The 22,309-nt window shown below is 44.7% G+C and overlaps 1 protein-coding gene and 1 long non-coding RNA gene across 3 annotated transcripts in view; one reads left to right on the top strand and one right to left on the bottom strand.

Annotated features, from left to right (window-relative positions):
- Nucleotides 1-22,309, bottom strand: part of LOC114230025 (uncharacterized) — a 96,885-nt gene that overhangs the window by 32,837 nt on the left and 41,739 nt on the right. The window lies entirely within an intron of this gene.
- LOC103303250 (glyceraldehyde-3-phosphate dehydrogenase-like) lies at nt 2,546-3,538 on the top strand. 2 transcript variants are annotated; one of them, XM_054723984.1, is made up of 2 exons: nt 2,546-2,689; nt 2,744-3,538. In XM_054723984.1, exons 1-2 carry the CDS (start codon nt 2,567-2,569, stop codon nt 3,530-3,532), a joined length of 912 nt encoding a protein of 303 aa, XP_054579959.1. In that variant the 5' UTR covers nt 2,546-2,566; the 3' UTR covers nt 3,533-3,538. The 2 variants fall into 2 exon arrangements, with proteins under 2 accessions (XP_054579959.1, XP_008158488.2); XM_008160266.3 differs by having other exon boundaries at nt 2,546-3,538.

The following is a 22,309-nucleotide window of genomic DNA, read 5'->3' as shown; positions in this document are numbered from 1 at the left end:
ACAGGTGTGAGTTAGCATCCCATTGTACTTTTGATTGGGCATTTGTCTTTTTGGGAGAGGTGTCTGTTTGGTGTTGAGTTTTATGAGTTCTTTATATCTTTTGGATATTAACAATTTGTCAGAGTTATTGTTTGCAAATATCTCTCATTCGGTTGGTTGCCTTTTTGTTTTGTTGTCAGTTTCTTTTGCTGTGAAGAACTTTTTTAGCTTAATATGGTTCCATTCATTTGTTTTTGCCTTTACTTCCCTTGCCTTTGGGGTCAAATTCATAAAATGTTCTCTACGACCAAGGTCCATAAATTTAGTACCTATGTTTTCTTCTATACATTGTCTCGGACCTTATATTTAGGTGTGTTTTTTTTTTGTTTTGTTTTAAATATACTTTATTGATTCTTTTTACAGAGAGGAAGAGAGAGGGATAGAGAGTTAGAAACATCAATGAGAGGGAAACATTGATCAGCTGCCTCTTGCACACCCCCTACTGGGGATGTGCCCACAACCAAGGTACATACATGCCCTTGACCAGAATCGAACCCGGGACCTTTGAGTCCACAAGCCGACGCTCTATCCACTGAGCCAAACCAGTTTCGGCCCTTATATTTAGGTTTTTATCCATATTGCCTTCTCTATATACCCCATCAGCTCTTATAGATTCAATTGGCACAGCCAACAAAGTTTGACACATGTTCATGAATGATTTTCAGGTTGTGAATATTTTAACTCTCATGTATAAGTATCTCTCATACCATGTAGTATTTCCATCTGTAACCTGAACCCACTCCCACTCTGCCCTAGACAGTGGGATTTTTATGTAGTTTAGACAACCCATGTATTTAAAAATAGTTTAAGCATGGGGAAATCATATATTGTTTTTCTCTTAGGGATTTGCAATGAAGGTTGGCTAATTTAAAGACTCAGAGAAGTCCTCCAGGGTTTCCGAAGTTGATTAAACACAGAACACTTTTGTTCTTATAACGCTTATTAATACCCTATAAATACACTTTGATAAACATTGATTCAGATCATGCCACCACAAAGTCAGTCTCAGCATTAGTAGCATTTATTTTTCAGGGCATTGTGTGAGGTCCCGCTGGAGATATTGGATTGTAAGATACAATCTATTCCCACAGATTATTATAATCAAGTTGAGCCAGAACATATAAATAAAGAGATAAATAATAATTTAAGGCACCATGCTGTGAGTATCAAACGGGTGGTCCAAACAAAAACTGCAGCAAGGGTGCACAGAGGGCAGAATTGTTGCAAGCTAAGTGGTTTGGGAAGGTTCTAGAAAAATATAAGAGTTGAGTTAATCCTTGGAAGAAAACACACACACACACACACACACACACACAGAGAGACACACACACACACAGAGAGACACACACACACATGTGGATGGCATATTGGGAAAAATAAGAGGACCAGTTTAGAGTTGTTCAAGTAGGTAAGGTCAGAGAGTAACATACCTCGCTTCAATTTCTACAATAAGGGTCTGCATCATCAATGCGGAGCAGTATTATGTAGGCCTAGAGAGCTGCTGGGGGTCTGTGAGTGAACAGGGAGCATCTCAGAGGAAAGTGTGTTTATAGAAAGCTGTGCTTCCCTCAGCAATTAGAACAAAAGTGTTCAAAAAAGGCCGTGTGGTCCTAGCTAGTTTGGCTCAATGGATAGAGCGTCAGCCTGCGGACTGAAGGGTCCCAGGTTCGATTCCAGCCGAGGGCATATGCCTGGGTTGTGGGCTTGATCCCCAGTAGGGGGCGTGCGGGAGGCAGCCAATCAATGATTCTCTCTCATCATTGATGTTTCTATCTTTCTCTCTCTCTTCCTTCCTCTCTAAAATCAATAGAGATTATTAAAGAGATTATTAAATAGAGATCAATAAAGTATATTTAAAAAAAACAAAAAAAAAAACCTAAAACACCCTAGGCTATACTGTGGACCAGGTTGTCTCCAGGTTGACCTATGTCTTAGTCTAGTCCCCTTCCCCCTCACCCCCCACCCAAAAAAAAAAGCATAGCCTGAAACAAGGTCAAGTGCATAGGTACGTTATTTTGAGGTGTGATCCCAAGGACCCAGAGCAGGAGACTGGGAAGAGTACAAGAGGGAAAAGGGGAAGCCTAGCAATCAAGTTCCTCACCATTGTGAGCAACTGAGGCTTGATCCCCCTGGGACCCTCTAAGAGAATCATAAAGGAAGCGTTTCAGACTTGTTCGTCCAAGACATGAAAGAGAAAATATTTCTCTACCAATACCTACCCCCCACTAATCAAGGGTTGCCCTCACATCTGCAGGTTTGAATACACTCCAGAATGCCCAAGTGGGTTTCTGCAGGCATCCCACTCAGTGAAGGAAAGTGAAAAATAGACAGTGAGGCTAAGGTATGGTGTTGTCAAGTTACACCTGCATGCAGCTGGTGACCCTAGTGATGGCTGAGGAAAAAAGAAGGTTCAAGAGGACTCCTGCAGAAGAGGTGTATAATCAAACCTCCAAAGGGGCTCTACACTCCTCCTGTTCATCAGACAGCCTCTCTTCCTGCACTGTGCCAGCCACAACTCTGAGACACGATGGTGAAGGTCGGAGTGATCGGATTTGGCCGCATTGGGCGCCTGGTCACCAGGGCTGCTTTTAACTCTGGCAAAGTGGATATTGTCGCCATCAATGCCCCCTTCATTGACCTCAACTACATGGTCTACATGTTCCAGTATGATTCTACTCATGGCAAGTTCAAAGGCACAGTCAAGGCTGAGAACGGGAAGCTTGTCATCAATGGAAAGTCCATCTCCATCTTCCAGGAGCGAGATCCCGCCAACGTCAAATGGGGCGATGCTGGTGCTGAGTATGTTGTGGAGTCCACCAGTGTCTTCACTACCATGGAGAAGGCTGGGGCTCACTTGAAGAGCGGAGCCAAGAGGGTCATCATCTCTGCCCCTTCTGCGGATGCCCCCATGTTTGTGATGGGTGTGAACCATGACAAGTATGACAACTCCCTCAAGATTGTCAGCAATGCCTCCTGCACCACCCACTGCTTGGCCCCCCTGGCCAAGGTCATCCATGACAACTTTGGCATCGTGGAGGGACTCATGACCACAGTCCATGCCATCACTGCCACCCAGAAGACCGTGGACGGCCGCTCTGGGAAGCTGTGGCATGATGGCAGAGGGGCTGCCCCGAACATCATCCCTGCTTCTACTGGTGCTGCCAAGGCTGTGGGCAAGGTCATCCCCGAGCTGAAGGGGAAGCTCACTAGCGTGGCCTTCCGTGTGCCCACCCCCAATGTGTCAGCTGTGGATCTGACCTGCCGCCTGGAGAAAGCTGCCAAATACGACGATATCAATAAGGTAGTGAAGCAGGCATCAGAGGGCCCCCTCAAGGGCACCCTAGACTATACTGAGGACCAGGTTGTCTCCTGTGACTTTAACAGTGATAACCACTCCTCCACCTTTGATGCTGGGGCTGGCATTGCCCTCAATGAATTTGGCTACAGCAACAGGGTGGTGGACCTTATGGTCCACATGGCCTCCAAAGAGTAAGAGTCCCCTGGATCACCAGCCCCAGCAAGAGCAAGAGAGGCCCTCAGCTGCTGGGAAGTCCTTGCCTCAGATCGATCCCCCAACACTGAGAATCTTCTGACCACTGTTTCCATCCCAGACCCCCCTGAAGAAGGGGAGGGGCATAGGGAGCCCTACTTTGTCGTGCACCATCAATAACGTTCACTGTAGCCAGCCAAAAAAAAGAAAGAAAGAAAAAAACCTCCAAAGGAAGAGCAGTCTATCCCAGCACCGTATTTCCAGGTTTTTACCTGATTCTTTTTTCTTCAGTCCTTTGCACAATGGTTCTTACACATGTGATCAACTCCAGGGTTTTTAGCATTGTTCCATTTTCCCTTATCATTTAAAAAATACACTAACAAAAATAGCCAAATCATAAAGACTATTTTTGCTTCAACTTATTTTTACCAAAAGGACCCACAATTTTTTTTTATCTGGTTAATAAGATACATTTGAAGGCCAAAGACCAACAAAATTTCCCCAGACAAGATGTACATGCTCTGTAGGTAAGAACTAACTTCCAAAAGGAAGTTTTCATACATTTTTACATATCTAGGACTGTTCTGCATCTCCAGTCAGAACAAGCCAAAGTGTGAAGGCCATTGCCCTGCGCATCACTCAGAAGCCGTTCTTGGAGATGTGGTTCTTCAGAATTGCCACAAACCAGCAATAGTCATCATCCAGCCATTCATTTGTTGAGGACCTCCTACGATCCAGGTACTGTTCTAAGCTCTGGGGATAAAGTTTTAAACAAACATACCAAACAGCTGCTCTTGTGAAATCTGCAATCCAGTTGCAGGGGGGGGGGGGAAATACAAAGAAATATGTGATATGTTGGATCATAACAGAGATATTGGAAGGGAACATTATTAGGGAATAAGGGATTTTGAGGATGGGTATTCTTTTTTTGTATAGCATGTGCTATAAAATGTGATGCTTGCACAGAGGCAAGAAGGAAATGAGAGGAATGAGCCATGTGGATATATGAGGAAGAAACATACCAGATGTGTTCAAACAAGTGCCAAGACCCTGAGGCAAAGTATGTTTGGCTGTCCAGGGAAGAATGAGGAGGCCAGTATAGCCAGAGCAGAGTGGGTGAAGGCTGGTGTGAAAGCAGAGGGGTCAGAGAGGTAGCCTTGGGGGGATGACATAGGGCCTTAGAGATCATTACAGAATGATTGGCTTTTACTCTGATTGAAATAGGAAACCAATGAAGGATTTTTAGCAGGGAAGTCACATGATCAATTTGCATTGTTAAAGATCATTCTGATTTCTGTGAAGAATAGGTGTGGTGGTGCTGGGGTAGAAGTGAGGAGGCCAGTTAGGAAGCTGAGCGAGAGATGGTGATGGCCCAGAAGGATGGAGGCAGTGGGCCCTGATAAATGGTAGGATTCTAATAATATTCTGAGCATAGAGTTGAAAGGGTCAGATGATGGATTGGATAAGAGAAAATAAGGAGTCAAAAATGACTCCAACATTTTTTACCCGGACAACTTAAAAGTAGCGAGTTATCATTTAACAAGGTAAGGAGGATTGCAGGCTTGGAGATGGAGAAAATCAAAAGCTCAGTTTAGGACATGTGAAGTATGAGACAGTCATTAAACAAACGAAGTTGTCAAGTAGGCAGGTGAACATTGTCCTCTCTCTTTTCTGCACAATTCTGAAATTACGCACAAATGTGAGTTTACTGTGGCTTCATTTAATAACACCAGTCCTCTAACAAATCCCAGTGACCACAGTATATGAACTGTGAGTTACTGCAGACAGTACAACTTCACTGCTTCTTCAGCCCACAAATGATAGATGCATTTTATGATCAGTGACCAATCACATCACTTCTTTCAGAGCCTGCCTGTGATTGGCTACTGTCTTGGTTAATCTCTCATTCCATTCCCACAGACAGCAAAATGCATCACTGTGTTGCCTCCTTGTATCCCAGTGATAAACCCGCTGACATTCCACCAGAATGGGTACTCAAAAAAACAGAAATTGCCCAGTAAAGATGAAAGAGTAACAAAGAAAAAAGTGGTAATGCTGAACGTGAAATTTTAATCAAACAAAAAAGGAGTAGCTTACCTGGGAATGTTGTCCCTGCTTGTCGCTCAAGAGATTTTATACGTGCAGCCACAGGTGAAGGCGAAGGAAGGAAGTGGTTGCAAAAGAAAAACAAAGACGTCCCAGAGGAGGTGCTACTGGCAAAAGACTTCACATGAGAGAAACTCCGGGGCATATTTCACAACAGTGAAAGCACGAAGGCTAAAATGGTGGAAGCTAACCCAAGCTTAGGAAGGACTATGACCGCTCGCCCAGGCATGGAAAAGATGCTCCTCCACACCATGTTTGCCAACAAGAAGGCAAGCACAGTTCAAGCTACTCTTGATAAGTGTTTTACAAAGTCAGAAAACCCTAATTCTCAATGTTCCTAATGCTTTAAACTAGTGTAAATGACATCAATATTCGCTTTTAAGTGTCAGTTCTTTTTTTTTTTTTTTTTTTTTTCATTTCACCACACAGTTATAACTGACAGGAAGTTTTTAATTTTTGGACAGAATTTTGAAGTTCCAGGACAATCATATTTTTCACATTGATCGTCACAAACACTTCGCACAGTTTCAGCTCGCACGCTCATGTTTACGGTGCCACAACTAGGGTACAAAGTGAGAGCTGCCTGTATGTGGATTTTGCAGTTCAGGAGACAAGGTCCAGATCGGAGATAAGTTGTGAATTGTTACTGGATAGATAATGTGGAAACACATGCAGATAAAGAAAAGGACTAAGGACTGAGCTTTCGGGAACTCCAATGGTTGTAGGAAAAGGAGAAAGAATCAACAGAGAAGGCTGAGAGGGAGTGGCTACTGAGCTGTAAGGAGACCTGAGTGGTGTCCCAGAGCCCTCGAGGGGTTTTCAGGAAAGAGCAACCAACTATGCTGCTGGTTAGACAAGTGAGACAACGGTTAGGAACTGACCATTGTATTTGGCAATAAGAAGGTTGCTGGTGCCTTGACAAGAGCTGTTTCAGGACAGTGATCCCATGAGAGCCTGATTAGAGCGAGTTCAAGAAAGGACAGGAGGTGGGGAAATGGAACAATGGCTACAGGCTACCTCTCGGGAGGGAGATTTTCTGTAGGGCAGGGCTGGAATAGGATGTTTGCCCAGGGAACTGTCTTTTTAAGACTGACACTATCACAGAACCTTTGTATGCCGGCTAACATAATTAACCAGAGAGTTGATGCCTGGAGAAGGGACAGTTATCAAAACAATGGCCTCACTCAAGATCTACTGAATCAGAAACTGTGACGGGAGCCCAGCAATCTGTGCTTTAACCAACCCCCTGGGGATTCTGAGGATCCCTGGGGTTTAGGACCAATGGACCAGATGCTCTTTAAAGTATCTTCTGGCTCTCACGTCTGTGAATCTGTGATTCAATAACCTATTCCTGCTAATATCTACTTATCACGTCTTCGCGATACTAAAATAAAAAGTTTATGAGACACAAGCTGTTTTCTCATTTTTGTCAATCATCCAAAGCCTCCACAAACAATAATGACAGTTAAGTATCTTAAAATCAGGTTCATAAGCATTCCCAACGTGCATTTCACGTAGAGTATTTAACTTTGCTGTGAAGGCATCAGTAGAGCTCGTACTTTTTCCTGTCGTTTTGTTTAATACCTGGATCCTTTTTAATGAAAAAAAAAAATCCTTGGGAATTAAAAACTACCTCTCTGAGTCGTTAGGCATTGTTTTGTGTTGCTTCAAGTGCATTATTCCCCAGGAGCAGAGCAGACAAGGAAAGACAGGTGACATTAATCCGTCCCACACTGTGGTTCTTTGTGAACTTGGGTCCCTCCAGCCACACACTTGGAGGAAATTCCATACAAACAGAGGAAGCCAGACTCTTTCTGGGAGAACTTAGTAGCTGACTTACTCCAGTCGACATTGATGCCTGCTAAAGATAAAACCTGGGAAAGGAGCTCAGCTCCCATTCTCCATTGTTGCGGCCTGGGCCCCGTGTGTATGTCTGAGCTGAGCACACGTTTCCCTGGGTGGGGGGCGCGGCAGCGAGCAGCTGTCTGTGCAGGATTGCTGATGTTTACAGTAGCGAGCGAGGGCTGCTCTATGCCAAAGCATGTTGTTCCTTATTTTAAAGATGAGAACAATTCCTTCTCTCCCCAGCCCATTGTTATTTGGTTTACTAGACCTTCAGGAGCAGGAAGCAGTAAATTACTAAGGAAAAAAGTATAAATCTCACTAGGGTGTGCTCCTTGTCTTTGGATGAAATTCAGCATAGCAATCAGATGTGACGGTACGTCACAGGGGTCCTCTCTGCTTCATGGTAAGTTGGTTTGGGGAAGTGAAATAGAAATCATTAGACACTCCCCTGTGTCGGTATCGGCACCTTCCTAGAAGGCCCGAGCCCTGCCTCCTTTGACGGTTCCAGAAAGCCAGCTGGTCACCAGGCAGTAAGGCCTCGCTGGCCAAAGAGATCACTCAGAGCCAGCAAGCCCTCTCGCCACGGTTTCCCAAAGCCTTTCCCTTATTTAATTCCATTAGTAAACACTGCGTTCTCCCATCACTGTCCGAGAAGGGGTGAATAAGAATTTCCTCAATCACAAAAGAAAAACAAAACAAGAAAAGGGAGATTTACCTTAAAGTACAAATTATTTTCAAAACACGTCTATAGAAAGCCAGTATTAAAGAGAGGCCAGCAGATGCATAAAGAAGTTACCTGTAATATAAGTAAATCACCTACTTCCTCATTCTATTTAACAACCCTTTCCTGAACATGTCAGTTCCTGCCTGGCTCAGTCACCTCCCTCTAGTGCAGCGGTTCTCATGCCTGGCTGTACCCTGGGGTCACCTAGAGAGTGTCTGAAGTGGCTTCGGCCTCGGTCCTACCTCCAAGGATTGTAAAAGCTCTCCTCAGGCAATTCTAAAATGCACCCAAAGTGAATACACTGTTCTGCTGCACCCCCTTTCTCCTCAGCTCCCCATCTGCCCTTCAAGATCAGCCCCTCAGTTGGCCCCCTCCCCAGCAGAGGCTGAGATAATAAAGTCAGACCTGGTAGTTTTCAGGACACTGATTCCAAAATTACCTGATGTAAGAATCACTGGGGCACTCACCAGATTAATTCATACTCACCTCTCCGTTGCAATGATAATTACTAACTATATTGAAACTGATAAAGTTCATTATCTGAATTATCATAAACTAGAGGCCCTGTGCACGAATCTGTGCACCAGTGGGGTCCCTTGGCCTGGCCTCCGGGATTAGGCTGAAACCGGCTCTCCGACATCCCCCGAGAGGTCCCAGATTGTGATAGGGCACAGGCCAGGCCGAGGGACCCCACTGGTGCACGATCAGGGCCGGGGAGGGACGGGAGAGGTTGGCCAGCCGGGGAGGGACCACAGGAAGGCTCCAGGGCATGTCTGGCCCATCTTGCTCAGTCCTGATGAGCCGGATCCCAGCAGCAAACTAACCTATGGGTTAGAGCATCTGCCCCCTGGTGGTCAGTGCATGTAATAGTGAGCGGTTGAGCGGCCTTAGCATATCATTAGCATATTACGCTTTGATTGGTTGAACGGCCCACTAGAAGACTGGACTCTTAGCATATTAGGCTTTTATTATAAAGGATGGGCCAATTACTTTAACACATTTCCTTGAATGAGTGTTTCTGGCCTCTTAGATTCTGTTTTCGGTAATATGTAAGATAAGCCTCAGAGAACCTCAGCATCCATTCAAGAATTAAATGCTGTACTCATTCCAATAGTTATCATAATCTATTTAAAAGCATAAGAAACACTGATGAGAAGTTCAGGGTTAGAAAAAACTTCATAGTAATGGTTGTCTCGGTGCATCTCTGGTTAGTGGGGTCTTTACTTGAAGCTGGCTCTTGTATAGGGCACATACATGAGTTCCCCAGAAGGCCCTGCAAGGCCTCCCCACTACACTGTTCCCAGACACCTCTCCTCGTCCACCTCACACATTGGTTCATCCTACAACCTCCAGAAACCAGTGCCCTTGCCAACAGGTGGTCTTTGTGACAAGATGTCTTAATTCAGCTATTTCTCAGGGTGTCCATTATCCAGTTTGCAGAATACATTGTCAACACACTCAGAAAAAAAAATTACATTTCTAAAATATTAGAAATGAACTATTAAAAACCAAATTTTTAAAAACAATACCACTTAGAATGCCTTCCAAAAAATTAAATACTCAGGTGTAAATTTAATAAGAATGTGCAGGCTCTATGTGCTAAAAACTACAAAATGCTAATAAAATAAGACCTAAATAAATGGAGACTCATACCTGTTCACAAATTAGAAGACTCGATGTGCTTAAAGTGACAGTTCTCCCCAAATTGATCTATAGATCTAACACAATTCCAATAAAAATCTCAGAGGAATGTTTTGTAGATAAATACAAGTTGGTCCCATAATTTATATGAAGAGGCAAAAGAAGTACAATAGCCAAAATAATTTTGAGAAAGAACAAAGTTGAAGAAGTCACACTACTGATTTTTAAATTACTAAAAAACATGGTAATTGAGACAGTGTATTATCAGAGATTGAAAGCAACCATAATCGATGGAATAAATTGATTTTGGAAAAATTTACAAAGAGATTCAAAGGAAAAAGAATATTTGTTTTCAACAAATGGTAGTTGAACACATTCATATGCAGAAAATTAACCCCAGACTAAATCTTATACTTTATACAAAAATTAAAACACAATGTATTATAGATTTAAATGTAAAACAGAAAACTATAAAACATTTAGAATAAAACCTAGGAGAAATCTTTGAGACCTCAGGTTAGGCAAAGAGTCTTAAAATATGACACTGAACACACAATTCATTTAAGATATTCAATAACTGAACTTACCGTAAGTTGAACGTCCATTCTGTATGCTTCCGTTTATCTGATATTGTGAAAAACTCAGAACTATGGGGACCGAGGGCAGATCACTGGTTGCTGGAGAGCAGGGATGGGAGGATATAACACAAAGATATCACAGGGAGTATTAAGGCTGATGGAACTGTTCTGTACGCTGATTGTGATGGTGTTGCACAAATTTACACGTGTTAAAACTCCTAGCGCTGCACGCTTCCCCCAAAAAAGCCAATTTCACTATATGTTCATTTAAAATTTAAATTAAATTAAAAGATGGAGTCAGTTTCTCTCCGGAAGCTAAGTATCAGGAAAGGACATTTCTTTAAACCTAATTATACTTCAGGTGAGGTCATTACTAGTTATAAGTAGATCATAGAGATGGTCTGTTTAAGGGAAAGGATATGAGGGGGAGAAGGTAACGGAATTACAGTGAACCTTACAAATGTCAGAGCAAAATATTAACACCAGCCTGTGAATCCAACAGTGGGAAGAAGGCTCACTGGGAGGGAAGTACAGGGTGCTGCTCCAACACCAGCATCCAGACCAGACCAGGTGGGGTCTGAGCCTGAGGAAGAGAAGATTAATCTAAGGACATAAGAATATGAGCAACGGTAAGGCCTGAAGAAGGTGGAGGCCGTCCTTCAGTGTCTGCATTGGAAGGGAGAGTTTCAGAGGGCCAGTGACTGGGTGTCTGAGCCCAAGAAAAGCTCCCAAAAAGCGTGGAGCTGCCTAGGGAATAGGCCCCCAGAGGCTTTCCCTGGAGTGAGTGCTCCCTGGAAGGTGTTCTGCGGAGAGCTGCCCATATAAATACTAAAGCCCAAGTTAAACCTTCTCTGCATTAAGGGTAAAGGTGAGGAGGAAGCTTCCAGTGGAATCCTGCCCACAGTTCATTACAAATGGCAAAACTTAAATCTTCCATGCTTGGGTCTCCTCTGTTAGCACGGAAATAGCAGCAGACAAAATAATTTACTTCTTTCATCTGCGGATTGGGGTGTGGTGGGGGGACCCAGTTTAGACTGTTTAGTTACAAGGAGCTATTAAATTTAGACTTTCAAAGGGAGGGTAAAGTCTTTTAAATAAAACATGTTATAGAGGTGAGTATGACGTTTAAGAATTTTAATTATTGCATATGAAATAGTAATGCACAGGGGTGGTATCTTAAAATACCTTTATTATGTATACTATATAATCTTGGTATATTCATTTCTGAAATCCATCCCTTAATTTGGCAGTTGTATGTGGATTACTACAATTGTCCACCAGAGGGAGACAAAAGACTGTGTTTTCCCCTTGGGGCTCCTACCGGTTTAATGAGCACTTTGGGCCAAAATCTCTATCACATGTTGGTCGAGAGTGGGGCAATCTAAGAATGAGAAGAGTTTTTTGGTTCCGGAATGAGATAAAATGATAAAGAGGAGTGGTCTGGCCTTAAATGTCCTGCTTTTCCTCTGGGTCCTGGGTGACTTTCTCCTCCTGATTCTCTGGGGTCTGCAAAGCAGAACTGTTTGTCTGCTAGGAAGCAAAGCCCTTAGGATTCCTGACACTGTCCAAGCTGAACAAACCGCATGGGAACACTCCCACCGCACCTACCCACTGCCAAAGGAATGCGTTGTTCAGCTCAAGGAGGCATTTATGAAATTTCATAAATTTCAAGTGGTCCCTCCTGGGATGATAAATGCCCTGAGGAGCTGAAGGCAATCCAGGGCCAGCCACACTGTGGAATCCTTTGTTAATTCACTCAACAAAGAGGGAGAATTTACCGGGAGGCAAGTATTGTTTCGGGTTTGTAAAGGGGTCTCTAATAATAGAAAAGCTCTACCAATGAAAGGAACCCGCCATCACAAGCAGGCAAAGCTGCTCTAAACAGACCTCTGAACAGAATGTGCGGCTAGTGCAGTTTACGTTTGAGATTCTAGGAAATGTTTATATATCCCCTATCACAGGGGGATTCAAAACTAGAAGACTTCTTGACAAACAGTAAGTAATGTACCAGTACAACAACAGAGTACTGCTGGAATTTTTCTCTTCTTCATTCTCTTAAAATAAGTCAGACATATGTGATTGCGCAATTACTTTCCATTCGTGACCACCTAATTTCCCACATTAAGCCCCCAAGCCAGATCTTGAAAATGAAAATAAAATGAAGACTTTAGTTTAACACCCACTAGAAACAAACGAACACCTCTGCATGGCTTGGCTGCCAACTTACTTTTTAAGTGACTTTAAATCCCACTTTATTTCGTATCCAGGACTTTGGGTTCATGGGGAATGAGGTAAAAGCAGGGTCATAACAGAGGAGTGCTTTCCCCCTAATACTGGTTAAGCAAACTGATATGGGGAAGCAGTGACTGGCATTAAGAGTACAAGCTCAGAGAACCAAGATGGCAGCGTAGGCGAATACCTGCACTTGCTGCCTCCCACAACCACATCAAAATTACAACTAAAATACAGAACAACCAACATTCAGAATCACTGGAAAGCTGACTGAATGGAAGTCCTACCACTAGAAAAGTAAAGAAGAAAGCACACTGAGACTGGAAAGAGGTGCAGAGGCGCGGAAGGGGCTGGTCTGGCACCCATGTGGGCCGCTGATTTAATAGGGAGGGAGATCATCTCTGCAGGGGCCGCCCAGAGGAGCAAGGGGTCCCAGCCCATACCAGACACTCAGCCCAGGGTCCCAGAGCTGGGAAAAGAAGTCCCTATGGGCAGTAGGAACTATGGACTGTAAGAACTAGTGGGGCTTAGGGCTCAGTGACACAGAGGCTGCTGGAGACCCAGCTGCTCCTCTTAAAAGGCCAGCACCACGAACTGAACTTACAAGTTCCTGCTTCCTCTGACCTCCAGCACCAGAGCGAGGCTCTGGGGGACCCAGACACACACGAGGAGAAACTGGACTGTCTGGCATGAGAACAGGAACTCAGGGGCGGCTTTCTTCCAGACGGAGGTGCTTGGTGCTCGGTGCTCGGTGCTCATAAAGGTCAGTGTTCCCATGCTGGGACCTCCCTGGTTGCAGGGCTGACTGGCAACCATTTCTGTTTGCTCCACCCTGGAGATTCCCTGAGACCCTGCGCTATCCAATTTACAACCCCACCAAGCTGTGTGCAGCAGCTTTTGCATATAAATGGCCTGTCCTTGCTCAGGTTAAAACCTGTCAAACAAGCTGCAGCTGCATCAAGGAGCCCCAAGTCTATTAATAAAAGACCCAATACCCTGCACCAGCACCAGCCTGCCTTGCTTCACAGCTGGGCCTTGTCTGGGCACTTCCAAACGCACTACAAAGAGGAGGATTCTGCAGATCTCTCTGTAGCTCCTGCTGGATGTCCCTAGGCAGTGGCTGACTTAGCACCTCCCTGGAGACCCAAGAACCAGTGGACCCAGTGGTCAGTGTCAGACTATACCAGATTACAACTCTACACATCCATAAGCAACACATTCAAAGGGCAGACTCAGTGAGCACCAAAGCCCCACTAAAGCAGTCCTGCTCCATAAAGGTGTCTCCTGCACAGCAGCTCTCCCACTGTAGTTGCAGCTGGTCCCCACAGCCAATTGGCCTGGAGGTCAATTCCTCCCAGTGACACTAACAGCAATCAAGGCTCAACTACAACAAGACTGTGCACACAGCCCACAAAGTGGTGCACCTAGAGTGTCCACCTCAGGTGACTGAGGAGGCTGAGCCACTGGGCCCTATAGGACACCTACTACATAAGGCCACTCTATCAACTCAAGGAGACTTAGCAGCTCTACCCAATACATAGAAACAAACACAGGGAAGCAGCCAAAATGCAGAGACAAAGAAACATGTCACAAATAAAAGAAATGGAAGAAAGCAAACTACTGGATATAGAGTTCAAAAACCACAGAATCTTCTAGAAACCTCCAAGGGACTTAGTGAGACTTTCAAGGACCTTAAAAAGAAAGCCAAAAAAATGGAAAAGGACCAGTCAGAAATTAAGCATACACTGACTGAAATAAAGAATACTATACAGCCGAAGTCGGTTTAGCTCAGTGGATAGAGCGTCGGCCTGCGGACTCAAGGGTCCCAGGTTCGATTCCGGTCAAGGGCACGTACCTTGGTTGCGGGCACATCCCAAGTGGGGGGTGTGCAAGAGGCAGCTGATCGATGTTTCTCTCTCATCGATGTTTCTAACTTTCTATCCCTCTCTCTTCCTCTCTGTAAAAAGTCAATAAAAATATATATATATATATATATATATATATATATATGAATACTATACAGGAATTCCACAGTAGACTAGAGGATCCCAAGAATCAAACCAATGATTTGAAATATGAGGAAGCAAAAAAACCCAACCAGAAGGTCAAAAAGAAAAAAGAATCCAAAAATATGAAGATAGTGTAAGGAGCCTCTGGGACAACTTCAAGCTACCAAAATTCCCATTATGTGGGTGCCAGAAGAAGAGAGAGAGCAAGATATTGAAACCTATTTGAAGAAATAATGACAGAAAAATTCCCCTACCTGGTGAAAGAAATAGACTTACAAGTCCAGCAAGCAAAGAGAACCCAAAACAAGAGAAACCCAAAGAGGACCACACCAAGACACATCATAATTAAAATGCCAAGGGTTAAAGACAAAGAGAGAATCTTAAAAGCAGCAAGAGAAAAGCAGTTAGTTACCTACAAGGGAGTAACCATACGACTGTCAGCTGATTTCTCAACAGAAACTATGCAGGCCAGAAGGGAGTGGCAAGAAATACTCAAAGTGATGAATAGCAAGAACCTACAACCAAGATTACTCTACCCAGCAAAGCTATCATTCAGAATTGAAGGTCAGATAAAGAGCTTCACAGACAAGAAAAAGCTAAAGGAGTTCATCATCACCAAACCTATTATATGAAAGGTTTGGGGGCCAATTGGGGGCGGAGCCAGCCAGGGCGAGGGGCTGCGGTTGTTCCGGTCATTTTTAGTCGTTCTGCCATTCGGTTGCTGGGCTTTTATTATATAGGATTAGTCAGCTCAGACAGCCATAACAAAATATCATAAATTTGTGTGGCTTAAACAACAGAAATGTATTTTTCTCACAGTTCTGGAAACTGGAATTTGGGGTCTGAGTACCAGCATAGCATCGTCCCATACACCAGAAAGTGGTGGATCGATTACCACTCAGGGCACATGCCCAGGTTACACATTCAATACCCAGTCCAGTGAGTGTAGGAAACGACAGAACAATGTTTCTCTCCCTTCTTCTCTCTGAGATCAATTAAAATGAATGATAAATAAATAATGTTCTATAAGTATGGTTTTAACAGGAAGACATTAGTGATCTATGAAGTGAAAAACTCGTTATAACGCATATATACAGCATGACCCCATTTTAAATATATATATATTGATTTCAGAGAAAGGGAGAGGGAGAGATAGATAGAAACATCAATGATGATAGATAGAAACATCAGCTGCCTCCTGCATGCCCCTATTGAGAATCAAGTCCAAAACTTGACCAGGAATCATATTGTGACCTCCTGGTTCATAGACAGATGCTCAACCACTGAGCCCCACCAGCCAGGTCCCATTTTTATCAATACCAGGCACATGAGGTACATTGGCAAGATCTCACTCCTAGACGAAAGTCTGAAATTGCCCAAACTCCTCTGCAGCTAGGTTTCTGGATATGAATTCGTTTCTGCCGATTGGATGCGCTTGCACAATATTTTGAAGGCAGAAGTGGGGCAGAGGCATCTTCCCGCAGTTTGGGCTGTTTGCTGCTGGTGATCATGTTTGCGGAGATGTGGAGGTTTTCTGCAGCGGAATGCAGGCTGTGCACAGGCAGTTGTGGGAGCTGGAGGGCACTTGTGGGGGCAGCAGTTTCCTGATCCCCAGGTCACAGCTGTGCCAGACTGTCGTAGAATTCAGTTGTGGCTGAGGGGGCAGCTCCTCCTGCTGGCCAAGGAGTCTTTCCTGGGGGGCCCAGCCTAAAACCCATTCCTCCAGCTTTCTGATGATTTCCCAAGCACCAACTCCCTGTGCTAAATTCTTTCCTGCCTAACATAGCAAAGATCTAAAAACATTCTAGATCCTCTACTTTCAAAGAAAACAATGCTGCACGGGGTCAGGTCTGAGAAGTGGGTGAGGTGTTGCAGAAGGCTCCCTTCTTTGAGTCTCAGCTTCCTCTTCTGTAGAACCGAGACCAAAGATTATCTGTTCATAGTTACTGAAGACCGTGGCAGCTGGGTTTCCCGAAGATGGCCACACATTTCCCATCCCTCCTGTGGCCTTGCCACTTACTGCCTCGTCCTCTCTCTTGAAGCGGGGCTGACCTCTGACGCGCTGGTAGCCAGTACACTGGTTGCCCGCAGAATTCCAAGGCCAAGGCCGAAAAGGCCTGGGGCTGCAGCCCCACCCACTCCACCAGGGTTTCCAGCTCTGGCCCGGCCCACGCCACTTGGGGCTCTGGTTGGTGCGGGGCCTTGCCCGCCTGGCTCGCTTCCCCTCTGGTCTGTGGCCTAGTGCCCCACTTGCACACCAAGGCCCACCTACTGGTGCTGCTGGGCCCAGCTGGCAGGGTAAGAACCCAGGTGGGGCCTTGCACCTCCTGGCTCCTGTGTGCTGCCACCCCTGAGCCCCGCGGCCCCTATTCCTGCCACTGCTCTGACCGGGGCCAGAAGCCCGGGTGGTGTGCACGGCCTGCGGGGACTGCTCTGTCCATGAGGAAAGCCTCCCCACCCCATCCCTGACTCTGGTGCCCTGATCTCGGGTCCACTCCCACCAAAGGAGAGCTTTGCCCGTGCAGCTGCCCGAGACCGAGCACCTCCAAGGTCCCTGCACCCCAAATTTCTGCCAGCTAACGCAGTTGGCCAGCTGGCCCCACCTGATGGGGGTGTTGGGGGCGATCCGGCCTGGATCAGGCTTCTTGGCTGCTGCAGTGCATGTCATAGCCACCAGTCATTCTGGTCATCCCAGTTGTTCTGCTGTAATGGTTGCTGGGTTTTTATATATATAGATGCTGAAGGGTATTCTTTAAGAAGAGGAAAAAGAAGATAAAGATAAAAAATATGAAGAACAAAATGGCAACAAATACATATCTATCAACAATTAAATCTAAAAAATCTGATGAACAGAATAAACTGGTGAATGGAAAAGAATCAGGGGCATGGAAATGGAACAGTGACAATTCTCAGAGGGGAAGGGGGGCAGGAAGAGATTAGACAAAGATCTTATATGCATGTATGCATTACCTATGGGCACAGACAATAGGGTGGCGAGGGCCTGGGGTAGGGTTGGAACCAGGTGGAGGGGAGCTATTGGCGGGGGGGAGGAGAGGGACATCTGTAATAATCTCAACAATGAAGATTTTAAAAATAAAGTTCAGAATAAAATATTGGGGGGAGAGGGGTAGAGTACAAACTCACAGGTTTATGGTAGGAAAGAACCCAGGACCTTAGTGTTCTTTTCCTTGGGCACTGACTGAAGGAACCAGTGAAAGATGACAACGTACAAGACGGGATTTTTCTTAAAAAATCTAAATTTTTTCTAAAAATTTAGCCACAAAATCTGAGGCACAATGCTCTCCCCAGCTTAGAGGATTACGGGTGCTGCCGCTGCTGACCCTGGACAAGCTGGGGCCGCCATGGCCTTGCCATGCATGTTGGCGCTGGGTACCCATGAGTTTCCTGGACAGGGGCCCCACAATGTCTGTTAGCAGTCATGCAAACAAACAGGAATTCATCTTTGGTTCCAGAGGGCATAAAATGACCTGTTTCAGTAAAACAGAAACTTAAGAAGGAAAAATGAACTGGCATAAAACGTGAATTTAGCTACATCTGCTTTGGTCCTGGAGGAGCGGAGGTGGGTGGAATGATTGCGGGAACTCTGACCCTCACCCCTTCTGTGAATCCATGAACAGACACAGAACTGCGAGGACTTCTAGAACCAAAGGTTACTCGCTGAAAGGGATTGGTTTCCATCTCCCAGGAACAAATCTGTGCAAGAAATCCGATGACATGTTCCTGGATTGACCGTAAAACCGTTTTCCCAAATAACACCAGCCAACTCTGGATTCTCTTTGGGACTATCCCCTAATTCACTGGGGAAATCGTTGTATTAAATCAGTTCAGTTTTACCAGGTTATGATACAATTTGCAAAGCTATATCATGCAACCACATAGTTAGTGTGGATGAAAATACTCCTAATTAGAGATAAGCACTTGTCCAAGAGCTTGCTGTAATCAGATCTTGTGGGGATTTAGCTCAGTGCTTTGCCAATCAGAAATACAAAATAGATTTAGATGTGAAATGTAGTGCTCTGTCTCACAGGAATAAGTTCTTGTGATTTTTTTCTTTCTAAGATAAAATTTGCTCATTTCATTACACTCACCTTCCTTTCTTTATTAAGAAACCCAATCTTGTAATGAGCCTTAGTTTTTGGTATTATTTCTAAAAAAGACTTTCTGAAAATTGCCTTTTAAAAGTAGTTTAGCCCAGCCAGTGTTGCTAAGTGGTTAGTGTCAACCTATGAAACCAGGAGGTCTCAGTTTGATTCTCAGACAGGGCACATGCCCAGGTTGTGGGTTCGATCCCCAGTGTGGGGCATGCAGGAGGCAGCCAATCAATAATTCTCTCTCATCATTGATGTTTCTCTCTCTCCTTCTCCCCTTGGTGCTGAGCCTCTGGACCACCCTGGCCTGGCTCCCTGATGCCACTCACATCCCCCTGGCCTCCCTCAGCTCATCCTTCTCTGATCATCCTTCCCTGCCCTCTGCTAATAAGGTCATGTTAACATATGTCTGACCTTTTTTCTCCATCAAAAATACACATCCTCTGCCCTCAACCCCACAGCTAGACACTCAGTCTACCAAGGTAACAGCTAACTTTCCTAATAAGATTAATGTAACCATAGGGTTGACAGTTTACAGACAGTTTGTAGACAAAATGAAAAATAATAATAACTTCTATTTGGTGAGCACCCACCATGAGCCAGACACTACTACTGATTAATTAATTAGTTAATTAATAATTCAACATATATTAAGAGTAACCAACTACCTGCTAGGCACATTTAAAGATCTGGAGATAAGAGAGAGCATGCTGTTTTCAAGGGAGTTCAATAAGATCATCGTATTGAGTTCCAGAAGGGAGTGGAAAGAGAGAAGGCTCGAGAGGCAAGCAGGAGGGCCAATAAAGGAGTCTAGGTGCCACTGAAATTTTTTGACATTGTCCTTTAGAAAGAAAGAAAGAGAACTTTAGTACGGTATCAGGACTGACGGTGTAGATTCGGTAGTTTTTGATGCATCACTAATCCTAACCAAAGAATCTAGACAACTCAGTATCATTATTCCTACTTTACAGATTAAAAGCCCATAGTGCACATTTATTGATTTTTATCTGCCAGAACCCCTTCCCTCTTTATCTATAGCAGCCTCCCCCTTTTTAGGAAACTGCTCCTCCCTCACCCCAGGCATTGGTTCAGCTGGAGCCAATGTGGTGCCCTGTGCCTCCCGGGCCAGTGGCCCAAGCTGGGCCATCACAAGAGCTTACACTGCTGGTCACAGTCTTAGGGTGACATGACCAGAGGGAGGAAGCTCTGACCTAGGTTTTTCTGAGTGGTAACTGGGGTGAAGGGCCCCTACCTCTCATAGCAAAGCTGTACACATGCCAGCATCTGACTTCTCAAATACAGCACACAGAGGCAGACTGCTGTGGGAGGGCCTCAAACTGGGGCCCCTGAGAAGCAGAGAGGAGCCCCAACCACAGGAAGACCTTGGTTCCCATTTGCTGTCGTTACAAACCTGCCTTTCCAGTTATATCAACAGTAAATCCCTTTCAGATTGAGTTTCTGTCACAAATAACTAGAAGTCCTGGCTATACAGTAATTGAGACTTGAGAGGCTAAAGGACTTGACTCAGGCAGGTGGTAGGCAGAGCTTAGAATCAGACTCCTGGCATTCTGGCCGCTGCACCACCCTGCAGAGCATGGGCTTCCAGGGTGAAGCCCGCTTTCGGCTGCAGCAGAGTCTCAGACTGTGTGGTTAAGGGAATAAAAAATTAAAAATGAGTCAAGAGCCTGGATCAGATTCGGACACGTTCAATTACTGCAACAGTAGGCAAATCCATTAATCCCACTGAGCTCCATTTGTAGAATGAAATAAATATGTCCTACTCACTTTATGGGTGTTTGGTTAATTAAGGGCGCTAATACGTGTGAGAGCATTTTGAAAACAATGAAGAACCTATCAAAGATACGTGTTGCCAATCTCGATCAGCAATAGAAGTGTGTCTGAAATCCATTCTCCCTCTTGGTGCTTAAACCTATACCCCTTAGGGGTGGGAAACAGAAATCCAGAATGTTATCTCATCCCTGTTAATTTCCATCTGAATAAACAGTCACTTCTGTGTTATTGTTGCTACCGAACTTTTATTGAAAGCCAGGCAGGGTCTTGGTGCCCTGGAAAATACAGAATCGAGAGAAGTCTCTGGGAAAGGCAGGAAACCCGGAGCAATGGTTGGCATGGCCCTTGGGAACAAGAAACCAAAGGCGTGGCCCCCAAGTCCCCTTCAGAATTAACATGGTAGTGTGTCCACATTCCTGAGCCTATTCTGCACGGCCCTTTCCACCCACCCACCCCCACCCCCCACCCATTCATGGGCATTTTGAAGGATAATTCAATGTGCAAGTCTTGGGGAACAGAGCATAATGTTCTGTGTGATTAGGCTTGGTTCTGTTTACTGCAGACACCACTTCATTTTGAAAACAGAACCCTGCCTTTTCCTTTCGGGTATTTTTTAATGACAGCATAAGAATGTCCATGTTTTTCTTTGCTGTTCAGGTATAACATACTTACACAATAGCAGAGTCTGTGTCCTGAAAATGTACATGTTGGTCACATCTTATCAAAATCAAATTATTGCCAAAATGCAATAGGATCCCTGTAGAAATCCATATACATGGGAGACGGTGGACGGTGGTGTGTGTAGGAAAAAGTAGAGTCTGGGAGTCAGAAAATCAAGATTCAAGCATTGGTTCAACCATTCCCTACTTGTGTGACTCTTGGCAAGTTACTTAACCTCTCTGTTCAATCGTTTTCACACGTGTAAAATGAGGATAATTTGAGTTTGGGGCCCACCTTATGGATTTTTGTGAGCACCCAATGAAATGTTCTCAAGTTGGATAAAGAAAGACTAACTCCATGTCCTTTGGAATTTCAGACCCAATCACCAGGATTGGAAACAATGAGGAAAGGAAGGCAATGGGTGTGAAAATGAAACCATCTCAAGAAACGGGCATATCGCTGCACACAGCCAGCACTCAGTAAGTGTTTACTGAGTGAATATAAAAATGTATGACTGCTTTAGCCACCGTTTACTAGCCTATGCACTGGGTGATCACAAGTTGCCTGATCCCCGGATGGCACTCACTTATCTGACAACAAAGGCTATTAGTCTTTGGTGAGAGAAAACCCCAACTCTGCTCCCTCCTTCAAGAAAACATAACCAGAGCACCTATCCTGGTACACAGTAGGTATTCAATAATAGTATGCCGTAGCTATGCCACAAATGCTAATTCCCTTCTCCAATCTCCCTACACATAGCCTTCCGCATAATCTAGGTGCTGGTTCACTCTTTTCTTTGACATATTGTCTGATGTTCCCTGTTTTCAACTTCATAAAAAATATTGAAGCTGAAAGTATGAGTCACAAAGGAGCTAGTCCCAGATGGCCCTACCTGTAACTTCCCCGCAGTCTAAGGAAACGTTTCGAAGGCTTTGTCCTGGAGCTTGACTTTGTGATCTGGAGTTTGAGTTGGTGCCTGTGTTGTCCACTAGGTGGCGCTAATGGCATGACCTGAGCTAGGACACTTTTCCAGCAAGGTAATGCTCACTAAACCTCCCTTTGAATAGATGTTTTTATACATGTAA

The sequence above is a fragment of the Eptesicus fuscus genome, chromosome 12 (assembly GCF_027574615.1).
Source record: "Eptesicus fuscus isolate TK198812 chromosome 12, DD_ASM_mEF_20220401, whole genome shotgun sequence".
Classification (NCBI taxonomy): domain Eukaryota; kingdom Metazoa; phylum Chordata; class Mammalia; order Chiroptera; family Vespertilionidae; genus Eptesicus; species Eptesicus fuscus.
The sequence above is the reverse complement of the archived record's forward strand: the minus strand, read 5'-3'. Positions and strand labels throughout refer to the sequence as shown.